Source organism: Porites lutea, chromosome 5 (assembly GCF_958299795.1).
Source record: "Porites lutea chromosome 5, jaPorLute2.1, whole genome shotgun sequence".
NCBI lineage: Eukaryota > Metazoa > Cnidaria > Anthozoa > Scleractinia > Poritidae > Porites > Porites lutea.
The window spans coordinates 18855247-18867746 of record NC_133205.1 but is presented as its reverse complement, the minus strand read 5'-3'; the positions used below and the strand labels follow the sequence as shown (position 1 = coordinate 18867746).

General features: G+C 38.2%; 1 protein-coding gene across 1 annotated transcript in view; it reads right to left on the bottom strand.

Annotated features, from left to right (window-relative positions):
• Positions 1-11355: 11355 nt before the first annotated feature.
• The window catches only part of LOC140937484 (uncharacterized protein KIAA1958-like), a 1879-nt gene continuing 734 nt past the window's right edge, over positions 11356-12500 (bottom strand). Inside the window, exon 1 of the mRNA XM_073387051.1 lies at positions 11356-12500. This exon is cut by the window's right edge and continues 734 nt beyond it. Coding sequence (XP_073243152.1) covers positions 12493-12500 — 8 coding nt within the window. The 3' untranslated portion in view covers positions 11356-12492.

Sequence of the window (12500 nt, the reverse complement as noted above, 5' to 3'; positions counted from 1 at the left end):
TCACGCATGCACCAGGGGCGACAGCCCCTTTAAGAGTGGCAACTTGGATTTTAAAACAACACAAGTAAACGTACAATATGGTTGCTTTACCTTTTTTTTGACAACATTGTTATACTTCTGGACTCTTCCTGTCAAAGTAAAGCTAGCCATTCAAGTTAGTCATTCATAAGAATTTTCTATTTGTTGTAGTTTACCCTCGAGTTTCCCTTCATCCAGGACTTCATCACGCTATTGAAGGAAGTAGTTATACTCTCCCATCCTGTCACGTGACTGGGTATCCTGCACCCGTGGTCACTTGGAGAAAGTCATTACCCCAGGGACGGGTGAAGTACTACAACAGTGCATTACAAATACTACATATTTGTAAAGATGACTTTGACCTCTACTTCTGTTCAGCGTCAAACCTGTTGGGAAGCTTTGAAAAGAAAACTCTCTTAGTTGTTGTCTCTCCTCCTCGATTCATTGTTAAACCACCTGCTAAAGTTTTCCCAGGAGTGGGCAGCACTTTGATCTTACACTGCAAGGCTACTGGTGATCCTCAACCTGTCATTGGCTGGACGAAACAGGACGGCCAACTACCTGCTGGACGAAGCCACCAGCTGATAAATGGAACTTTAGTGATAAGAGACATGACAATGAACGATAGAGGGATTTACGAATGTATTGCACCATATGCAAGAGTGTTAAAGACACCGAAGTTCAAAAAGGTATCTCCATTACGTATATAACGCGTCATAACTGTCCCTGACTTCAGTGTTAGGACAGAGAACAGTACATGCATTGTTTCAGCTCCTGATGTTCAAGTGGTAAATTCTGTCTGTGATCAGACTCAAGCAATTTTTGCTTTTTGTCGTTTTCGTTGCCGTTACCTTCGTCGTTGCTTAAACTCCCTATTAATCTTATTTTTAAGCTTCTCTCAGCGATTCCTGAAATCGCGTCGGCTAGAGCTAGAGAAGCGATCCATATAACTCCCAAAGCTTTTTTTGTTTCTTTCTTCGTTTTTAGTTTTGATCGTATACGTTGCCTCCCGAAGAAAAGTTGTAACCCTTATCTTACTGTAGATTTAGCTAGGGCTAAGAGCGAAGCGTCCACTTATATCGTTTAAACTCATGATAAGCTTCTGAGACTATGCGAAGAACCCAGAAATTTATACTTAACTGATTTTAAAACGAAAAGAAAAACTTAACAATCAAGTTAGATCATACTAGTAGTCATACATGGAAAAGAATTCTTACTCATAACTCTGCATCGCTGATCCCCCACCTCCTCCCCGCCTCTTTGAGAAACTAATAAACCATGAAATTTAATGTATTATAAACTAACTAAAGGATGGTTGTCATTGAAGAAACTCTTTCATTGGCTTCTTCCAGTTTACAGTTAATGTTTGTTGGTCAATCTTTTCGTCTATACGCGATTCTACCCAAGTGGTAAAAAACTTGAACCGATTTTTGTGTTTAGAATATGCTTCCTTTCCAAAATTGGACCCGACTAACGGTTACGTGTTAACTTGTCCCTTCAGATTATACAGCACAATATCTGATACTCAGTTACCTTTACTGTAAGTTACACTTTTCTGTTTCTTCCGGCGAAAAGACCCAGGAAGGTTGATAACTTATTTGACATTTCCCTCTATGAATAATCATAATTTTGTAGTCTACACAAACTGCCCTTTGCTTGTTGTGTATTTTAATGCAGCTAAATGTGCGCTTAAGTCTTCAACTATAAATTATAAAAGGCGAAGAAAAAGGCGAAGTCCTTTTGGCAAAGTTACGGGCCTGTCGTTAAAATGATTCAAATCTTTTATGTACTTCCTTTTCGCCGAGCAAAAACAATGTGATTTAACCTGTAAAAACAGGCGCAAATCACACGGCATGCCTTAACCATTTTCGGACATAAGATTTCGGATGTAAACCGTTGTAAGCCCTGGGTTTTACAAGACGTATACCACCATGTCGTGTCTTTTCCCGCGATGTTCAATAATTATAATGCATTTTCTTTGTCTCGAACACGTGACTTTAGATTGTTGTTCAGTCGGTCACAAAATGTTGAGCTCAGCCTCGATATTTTTTCGCGTAGACTTTATTTTCGTTATTTTGTAGTTTGATGCGGTTGCATAAACGAGTTTTCAAGTATCAAATATCGTCGATGTATATATGTATTTGCTCTTGAAGGAGTTTTAAAAGGAGCGAAAGAATTAAACAGGGTTAAACGCAAGGACTAGAAATTTCAGTGTACCGACTGTGTGACCTTCTCATCGATGTGCACCACCTTCGTTTTAGGTGCTCTCAGCTCATCCAGCATTCTTGACAGGCTTGGCAGCAAGTACCTTGACAAGTTGAATTCATATTTAGACTCAGTGCTTCAGACTACAGACCGCAGCAGGTTTGTGAGATGCTGGCACGTTAAGACAGATGGTTGGACGGCATCAACATTTCACAGCAACTGTGATGGAAAGGGACCCACTGTTACCATCGTCCAAGTCGGTAATTACATATTTGATGGATAGTGGATACACTGAAAAGTCTTGGTCCAATCCTAGTAAGTATTAGTTACGTATTTGGCGGATACGTTGACAAGTTTTGGGGTGGTAAGCATAACTTCGTGGAAGCATTAATAGCAAACAAATCATCTCATAGGGGATATGGGATTATTAACCTAACGTGCCGAAAAACGTTTCAAAAAGAAGGATTTGGTCCTAAATGTGGTGTTTTCCTAAAAATTAGCTGACGGCGAAGGGTAACATGAGAATGGCTAAATTAGACACTCAGGACTTAAATTTCTGCTAACTGAATTTAATTAAGCAGCGTTTTTTTTTTCGCGCATGCGTCCATAAGCCAAAATGTGAACTTTATTTTTGCGACTCTATCTCGATTCTTTTTTCTCGCTCTCTCTTTTTCCCTTTGCCTTTCTTTTTATAAGCAGTTTTGTGGCCCACCTTATCTTGTTTCTTGAAAATTTTGGCTAGCTTTCTTTCCAACAAAGGAAGAAATTTAATCTGTAACTGACTAGTAAGTAAATAGCAAAATTGGTAGTGAATTTTTTCCCCCAAATGTTGCTTGATTTTTTTTTGTCTGTAACTGTCAGAATTGGTCAAAATTTGCTAAATTAGGTAACAGCCAAGCTCTTTTCTCCCTGATTTTACTAATTGCAATTTGAAATCTTTATGGCTCCAGGAAGAATAATATGCATGGGCCCATATGGACCCAAAACGGCGAAAGCGGAGGACAAAGAGTAATAAGCTTATCGTTACTGGCATAAAAAAATTTTTAGAAGTTATTTGGAGATTAGTAACTAAAATTTGGCTTTTCAATGGCCACTCTTGTGATGTTTACATCATTTCCAAGAAAATCCATCTTTATCCGGGACATTTTCTAACTAGCTTTCAAATTTTTCTGAATATCGTCTTAAATGTAATCAGGGAATATGATTTCCAGTTTAAAAGTTCTAGCAAACGAATAATTTTGAGGTGAAAACGAGGTGGAAAGGGCCATCAAACTTTTTTTCACTTTTTTCTTCTCCTTTTATCCTTTCTTTGTTTCCTTTTTTTGACAGCGGAATCTGTTTCTAAGCTCTCTATCCAACGATGTAACATTTTATGAGAGTAGATACAAAAAAGGGGACAAAACAAAAACTAACAAACAAAAAGACTGCACTTAAGATGTCGTAAAAATTTCATTTCTTAAAAAGAAGTTTACTTCTATTAGTTCTTTAATCAACCAAGAAAACTAATAACTTGTTTGGACAATGACATTATTGGAATAGCTAAATATTTTGCAGGTTATTTGACGCGGACTTAAGTGCGAATTGCTTAAACGTTTTGTAACACTGCTAGAATGTTTTATTACAAAATTGTCTCGAATTCTACTAATCAGGGACCGCTGAGCATAGGTGCTGACTGGAATATAGCCCCACCAATGATTTGTCCGGTATTTTAATTTGCAAAAGTACGTCTACATGTCTGTTGTAAAAGCGATGTACCCATTACACATTATTCGAATTTCCTGTTGTTCCATGTTTTTAAAGTATCACGTGATTTGAAATCGCATCCCTTTCTAATTTTGATCTCTATTCTCAAAGTGTTTCGCTCATACAACGTTCTTTTTTACATCTGTTCTTTGAGTGCTTCATTTTTACAAGGCCGTTTAGCCCATAACTCTCGGCACTGAATTAGCTTTCTTAATGACCAAGATACAGTTTCCCAAGTGAAGTTTGTGAAAGAAAACTATACAGACTACATCAGGTGGTACTATCTTCTTCCCAGTTGGAGATATTCAAGGTTCTGATGAAAAATGAGTGAAGAGTCTTTCCTTGGTTCAGCGTGCCATGATTACTAAGGTTGTACAAATCTCTGCAAATCTGCAAAATTCTCCACTTCAATTCAGCCACCGCATCTACTGGCGGAAGATCATTTTCAATGCCGCACAGAGTCGGAACGCCTGGCTGCCAGTAAAGATGACCAAGCAGATCATCCCGCTTAGAACACATATATTTATAGCTGCCATTATCGCCCTTGCTCCTTAAAGTGTTTTGAATAATTTAAATTAATATCTGAGAAATGTTTTTCCACAGGTTTTTGTCGTTCTGTCTATTCAAGTAAATCGTTCCTGTTCTCGTTATATAACATCAATGGCTACGCTCCTGTGAAGGTGAACATCAAGTCAGGTCGTTACAGTACCGCTATAGACACGTGTTCCAGATACGGACCAACCTTTGGTGAAGCACGTACATGACCTGCACATATCCAACAACGCTGCAAGCAACCGTAATTCCTACACTAGTTGTGGCTACTCCTACCCTCTCCCCCATGGGTACTCTGCATATTACTCCTTCACTCCCACTGATGTTGAAGTGTTTTACGAGACAACAACTTAAACCCTGTAAAGGTAGATCACGTCTGCCAACCCAAGCAGTATAAATACATATATGGACACGGTTTCGTAGACTCCCAAGGGAAAGTGTTTTACATAGCGAGGTTTTCGTTTCTATTAAATAATAACAAATTCTTTTAAAATCAATTCGGAGATCGTTCAGGAGCCAGTGAAGATTCATAAGAAGAACAGGCTGTTATAATATAACAGGGCTTGGGCAAAAGAGGAACAGCACAATTGCTATGCAGCAGTGTTCTGCGCACGTTGGAGCTTTTTCAAAAAGGAAAACGTAACGTCATTAAAAGGCATTAGGTTTGTAGGTTTTTGCTGACTGGTTCGTGGGACTTTAAAGATATTCTAAATTCTTGTCAAAACCTTTCTAAAAATAAACTTGTCCTTGAAAACGACGTGACACGAGTACATGGAAGTTGCTCGCTCCAGCTTATGGGCTCCTGGTACAAGTATGACTTAAAGACAGTCAGTTGACGTTGATCCTAAAGAAGGCTAACTATATTATATTTAAATCCCATAAGAAAAATATAAGAAAGAACTGAAGATTACGCTGCTGATTAGAATAAATATGAATGACAGAAATAAAAAAGGTAAGTAACACTAGTTTCTTAGGAGTAATGATTGATGAGGATCTGACGTGGAAAAATCATATAAACTATTTAACATGCGAAATAGCAAAAACAGCAGGAATTTTATGTAAGGCTCATCATTTTATAAAGAATGATTAATTATTAAATCTGTATTCCTCATTGATATACCCTCACCCTATTTATGGTAATATTTTCTCGGGTAATAATTATAAGACAAGACAGGACAGTCTGATCAAAATACAAAAGAAAGTGGTGCGTGTGATAACTTTTTCCTCGTACACTGAATCATCAAAGCCGCTCTTTCAAAAATTGGATATGTAATGTTGAACAATTAAATAATCAGCAAACAACCCTTTTCAACACACCCCACAAACCTATGAAGGAAGGCGCTGTCTGCATGGTGGAATCATGACAAAGGTTTAGTACCAGCGAGTACGGAATTGCAAGCTCATTTTAAAAGTCTTAAACTTCCAAAAATGCTTTTGAGCGGGTTATTAACATCAGAAGGATGAAAATTAAGTTACTTAATTTAATTCGCTCTGTTTTGGTTTCACTTATGCGCTTTACTTGAAAGAAACCTTTTTAAAGCGAATAGGTGGATTGGGCAAGATAAGCCGTTACAACACCAATCCCACGACTTTTGAAATATGCTTTCTTTATTAGTAGTAATAATACTGGTAATGATTTGCTTTTACTGCGCGCGTAATAATACGCCTGTGTGCAGACGTTTGAAAGGGATAAAAGAAAGGGGAAACTAAGACGCCCAAGCGCGGGCGAGCCTATCCTGTTTCTTTAAACGTTTGTTACGCAGGTTGGGCACGAATCGAACAAATAACAATAAATAAAAAAGATAAAAGCACCATATAAAGATAAAAGTTGTAATAACATAGTCCAAGAGTATGATCAAAATATACAGTCAACCCCCTCTAAGACTACGGACACCTGGTGTTGGTCCCTGTCGTTTTTCAGTCATTTTACTGTAACTATACTTTCTATAAGACGGACACCTGGTGTTGGTCCCTGTCGTTGTACAGTCATTTTACTGTAACTATACTCTCTATCAGACAGACACCTCTGTAAGACGGACATCTGGTGTTGGTCCCTGTCATTTTTTAGTCCTTTTACTGTAACTATACTCTCTGCAAGACGTACACCTCTCTAAGACGGACACCTAGTGTTGGTCCCTGTTATTTTTCAGTCCTTTTACTGTAACTATACTCTCTGTAAGACGGATACCTCCCTAAGACGGACAACGGACACTTTTGAAATCGTCAACAGACGATTGAGAGGTGCTTTATGTAGTGAAAAATACGGTTATGTAGGTGCTGTGCATGACAGTAAATAGCACAATTTTTGATATTTTGTAGTCTTGAACCAGTTCCTAGAGTGTATACTGTTACGCTTTCAGATCACGAAGCCGAAGCCGTGAACGTTTGGTTGTAATGAACGCTTGATTGCACAATGAGAAAATGATTCCACTTTCCGTCTAAAGCCCCAGTTTTAGCTGTTTTCAGTACAAATTAAAGACTCATAAAACAGACGTGTATTCATTGCTAAGAGGTTCAGCTTTGAAATAAAATTTTTATCACGCTACCTCAATCGCTCTGTTAGCCGGACGCCTCTCTTAGACAGACAGTCAGAGTCGGTCCCGAAGGTGCCCCCTTGGAGATAGTTGACTATTTTTCAAATGAAATTGAAGAAAACTAATGAATAAGACGGGATGAACGCCACTATTACTCACTGCCATCTAACTCGAGATGACAAATAAACTTTATTAAAGTATGGAGATATCATTAAACGGAAACTGTAGTCAAAACAAGTGTGACTGTTGAGTCTTGTAACAATCGGCAGCAGAGAATATTCAAGTTCAAGGGTAAGGGGTACAGGAATCAGAATTTAGACCGTCGAACTCCTCAGTCTCTTTTTTTCTGGTACAACGATCTCTCCCTTTTAAATTGTATCCCTTAATTTTTTGCTTAAATCTACATGTTGACAAGAAGAGGACTTAAGCGCTATTTTTGCTTTACCTTTGCGAGTCAATCAGTACTTAGCTGTACGAACTTCCTTTAAAGGTGATAGGTAACTAAAATAAAATGTTGTTGCGTATCGTATTCTCTGTTTTCACTGTCACGCCATCAAAAATAGAACTGAAAACCATGTAGTCAATACAGAAAGTCCAGAATCTGGGAAATGAAAGGGAAGGTAAACATGGCAAAAGCCCTGCCTACAATCACGTCTGTGCGTTTTACCCAAATTTAGAAAGCTTTGTATCACAATAAAAAATGGCCGCCGAAAACTAACAGAAACATCTGTTTTTGGGTTTTCCTACGTAATGCGTGAATTCTTTTATTGAGGAACTCATAAAGAATAAATATAACTTTAAAAAGTTATATTTATTCTGAGACAAGGAATGTTAAGAGAGCAAAATCTCCAAAAATTCGTAAAACGTTTATAATCCAAATAATAGTTTTCCAGTCCCCCAGCTAAACGGCCGCTTCAAGCAAAAACCTGAAAGTTCAATCGTCCTCTATTGCAAAACAAAGAACCCTTTCGAACCGAAAATTTGTAAGTGCTGTCAGTAATACTTCGCGATAATTTATTAGTTTAAATTTTGGTGACTTCATTTGAAAACCGCGAATAAGGAAGGGATTTACATCTAAATTGGCATGTCGCAAGACAGCCGAACTACTGGAATTCTAAAAAGTGACGATAATGTACGTTTGAGATTGTACTAGTAAGTCTCTTTCTCTTATTGTATAAATTTTCCCTTATTTTGCTTTTTTCATGGTTTTTCAGTGCATACGTTAAGGCACGTGGGTGGTTCTAAAATAACACGTGTTCCAGCAGAAACGACAACAGTGCAAAGCATTAAAAATGAACGTGGTCGCTGCAAGCCGATAAAAGCCCCTAATGAAAAACTTCCTGGCTTAAAGTGAACTTTGACTCTGCGGATGAAATTACAGACAAGATAAGAGGAGTACAAAGTTGGCACGATACCTATAAATCGTGATCTTCGCATTGACTATCAGCTGTAACAACATTTAGCAATTCTTTCGGTATGTGTAAACTAATCATCAGACCATGATGGCCTCTCAGAAGCAGAGTTTGCCTTCCTTTGCCTCGATTCTGTCTGTTTTATCGATTGTTTTTTACTGCGCCGGTTTTCTGAGAGTAGAATTGGAGCTGAACGAACAGAAGAAGAGAATAAAAGCTCTTGAAAACAACGAGCAGACTGCGCCGTCAGACGTCCCTAACCTTAACCAGTTAACTAAGAAAACTCGCGGTAAGTCTTTTCCATTTTAGCTCACTAAGAGTATGAATATTTTACCGTAAAAGTATCACACAGAATGTTTATTTTATTTTTTATTTAAAAATAACTCTGCGATTCCAGAAGGGGCCCCTTCTCCGATTTTTCCTCATGGGAGGTGGGGTCTGTACACAGGCTAGCCAATCAATTTGTCTGGTTTTGAAAGCAGAGAGGCGAATAAGAGTGATCAGTGAGGCTGAGGTGAGGTCCTTTCCTAATCTCCTTCTCCACCAGCTGACCAAGTATTCCAAATTATTTTAAGTGCTATATTACCCCGAGTACCAAACGCCTGTCATCTCTCTTCTTGGAAAACCACGCCTGACTACAACGCCAAAATGAGATCAGCTAAATCGCCGGCGAATCTTACAGTCATTTTTACTGTATAAAGTTCTCGGACTCTCGTTACTACAAACACATATATTTTTTTTACTTTATTAACGGCTCCACAAACAATACATTAAATTAGATAAAGCCATATACAATACTTTCATTTACTATACAGCGCGCTCACTAAACCCATAACTCTTCTTATAGCGGAGCTACGCGCGCGAAGCGCGCCAGAGGAACACCATGGGTAAATAAATCTACCCATCCCAGAAAATTTGGTAATCACGTGATCGACCGTCCGTCCGCACCACAGGCATACCAATGTTTACTCTCACACTTTCTAGCTACTTTGGGAGCCCAGAAGAAAGCTGATTGCACATCAATGTTGTCATCAATTGACAGCTGTCAAAACAGGGTATCCACTGACCAGTATCACCTAACCGTATTGCGGGCTCAGGTGTCGACCCATTAAGGTCAAGTATTTTTTGAAGTTATCCGCTGACAATTTACTCGTTTTCAAATGATCGCAGGCTCACGTTTACTTTTTTTAAAAAATTCATATCAAATATGTTGTGTTTATGTCAGTGTCGCCCCGCACCATTACGATTTTGATTTCAAAGTGACCTCAGACAAAAATTCAGCCAGTTTTTTTTTAAAATACAGGCGGGGAAGACCTTTTCTTACCATGGTCACGTGTTGGTCACACTCCACGTCCAATTTTTATGCCCTGATTGGTTAAAATTTGACAGGTGAGTTTATGCAGCATCTTGAAAGTTGTTTACTTTGACAGCTTAAGCTGACAGAATTTTGAGTCAACGTGTGATGTTTTTAACTGTCTTTTTCCACTGAATGTACAAAATGAAATACAGCTGCTATCAAGAGTGTTCTCTTATTTATGGCTGGTTTGTTTATTGGGTTTTTGGTTGAGAAATGCGTCGCTTATCAAAGCCGATAATCCGATTTCGGATGGCATCGTTTTTGTTTTTCACCTTGCTGGATGTGTACGAGAATAATAAAGGCTCAAGCGACTCTTGTCTTACTTGATAGCTTTCAGGAGCTGCATCTCGAAATATGGTAAGCCTGAGTAATTATGGTATTTATATCTAATTTCATGAAGTCCAGCGGCGCAGTTAATGAAGCTAGTTTATGCACGTTTGTATTAAGATTTGACTGAGACACTGATCTGACTTAGTATGAGGTATGATATAAGCTTAAGCTTACAGAACTTTAAAAAGCCTTTAGCCGATATTAATTCACCGTAAATAGAAAGAAAAGACTTTCCGAAGAGTATTTAGTTATAATTTTGGCTGTAGAGAGAAAGGTTTGAGCGATTTTAGTGTCGTGAGTTCATCTTTCAAAACAGCAAACACCAAGAAACCGGAGGGTTAAAACATAAACTTAATCTTTAAGCTTACTAGTAAAGACTTGAGGATTCTTAAAGACACTTAAATACTCATTTGTTTTCGTGAATGAACATTGTTGTCTCTGTAAATGTTCTACCGAATTATATTTCTTTATTAATTGTAGGTAGTCTCAAAAAGGTAATTTTCATCGCTTTGCCGTTTGTTTTCAGCCGTTCATAAACATCGCTGGAGTAATCAAAATGCCGAGTGAATCAAACGCTTTTTAGATTACACATCGTTATAAAATCATTAATAAAAAATAGACTCAATAAATTCTTCATCACGTTGAAGCGTAACTCTTTTAAAATTTCTTGGCAAATTTGGCGCTAGTCAAAAGTTAGAACCGGCTGGCCGTATAGGTGATTTTGGAATGTTTTTTTAGGCAGGTACAAAAGTCGGACCGGATCAACTCGGACCGCCAGTCCTGGTCGGATCAACTCGGATCGTCTCGGACCAACTCGGATCGAATAAAAAGATAAAATTAAAATAAAATTGGACTCTGATCAACTCGGATCATAAAAAAACTCGGATTTTAAAATGAAAAATAAAATCAGTCGGTATCACTTAACTTTCACCCGCCATTTTGTTTTTTTCTCACGAACTCGTGGTTGCGTAAATTAATTTTATTTTTATTAATTTTAATGATACACTAGTAAGCAGCACACATACACTTCCAGTGAACATTTTCAACTTGGAAGGAGGAGAAATCATGCTCGCCCGGGACAACGAAAACTTTCGTACCCTGGCGAGAATTGAACTCACGACCCTCCGAATACATAGAGATTACCTCATGGTTGGTGAGTGCGTACGATTTTTATTCACGAGTTTTGAAGAATCGAAAACGAACGAGTGAGCGCAGCGAACGAGTGAGTTTGCGATTCTTCACAACGAGTGAATAAAAATCGTACAAGCGAACCAACCATGAGGTAATTTGTTTATTATATATGTACTGAGATATTACAAAATAATGTTAACAACTATCAATTGCGCGGTGAAATCAACACAAAGACCACAACGAGTTGCGAATGATTTTATTCGAGCAAACTGAACGTACAAAACTTCCTACAACATTAAAGTTATTCAATGACTCTGAAGAAAGTGGAACAAAGTCTACTTTTAAACGATTCTTTAACTTTAAATAACAATGAAAATTTTCAGCTTTAAATATCGCCGTTCAAAACCGTAACTAAGATATAAAATTTGAAAAAGTTGACTGTTTTGTAAATCTAATTATAGTAATGCATGCATTCTAATCAGAGTCAGAGTCCAGTACTTTTAGCCTTTTGTACCTCTTTGGAGAAGACTTTACCTCAACTTCTTGGATTGCCAACTTCGGGGATTGATTGAGGCTGTTAATAGAAATGCTGAATTGACCTCCATGAATAACAGCGCCCGTGAAAAGCGACATCGCTTGTTGGTGATGATCTGCCGCCGAGCGACCCGCCGAGCTAGCTGAAGGATCAGTGGAGCATTCTCCAACTTGAGATGAATTAGTTTTCTCTAAGCTATGCACATTCCCGGACATCAGTTCACTTAAAGTACGAGACATTTTTACTTGCTGTTTTTCAGAAACTACAGAATAATTTGTCACACTTTGAAGATTTTTATGTCCCGACAGTTGAATAATATCTGTCGCTGGGATGTCGTTGTTTGTTAAAGTTTGGATCATTGTTTTGCGACCGCTATGGTTCTTTACATTGGGCCCCAGCCCGGCTTTTTCTGCCATTTTTTTCATTAACGAATTCAGCTTGTTCACGCCAACGGCTGACTTTTTAAACCATGGTTTAGAAGAATCTTGTTTTTTACAGTTATTTACTGCTAGATAAAATGGCGCGTTGTTGTCGTTCATTTCCGACGGTCTTTTCTCCGCGTAGAATTTGTAAACAGTGACGGGATCTCTTTCACTTCCCTGAACCGAAAACATTTTCGGTTTTATTTGCCTGACATCTCTGGGATTTTCTCCGGTTCGAGTCTTAGTTTGTCTCTCAGTATA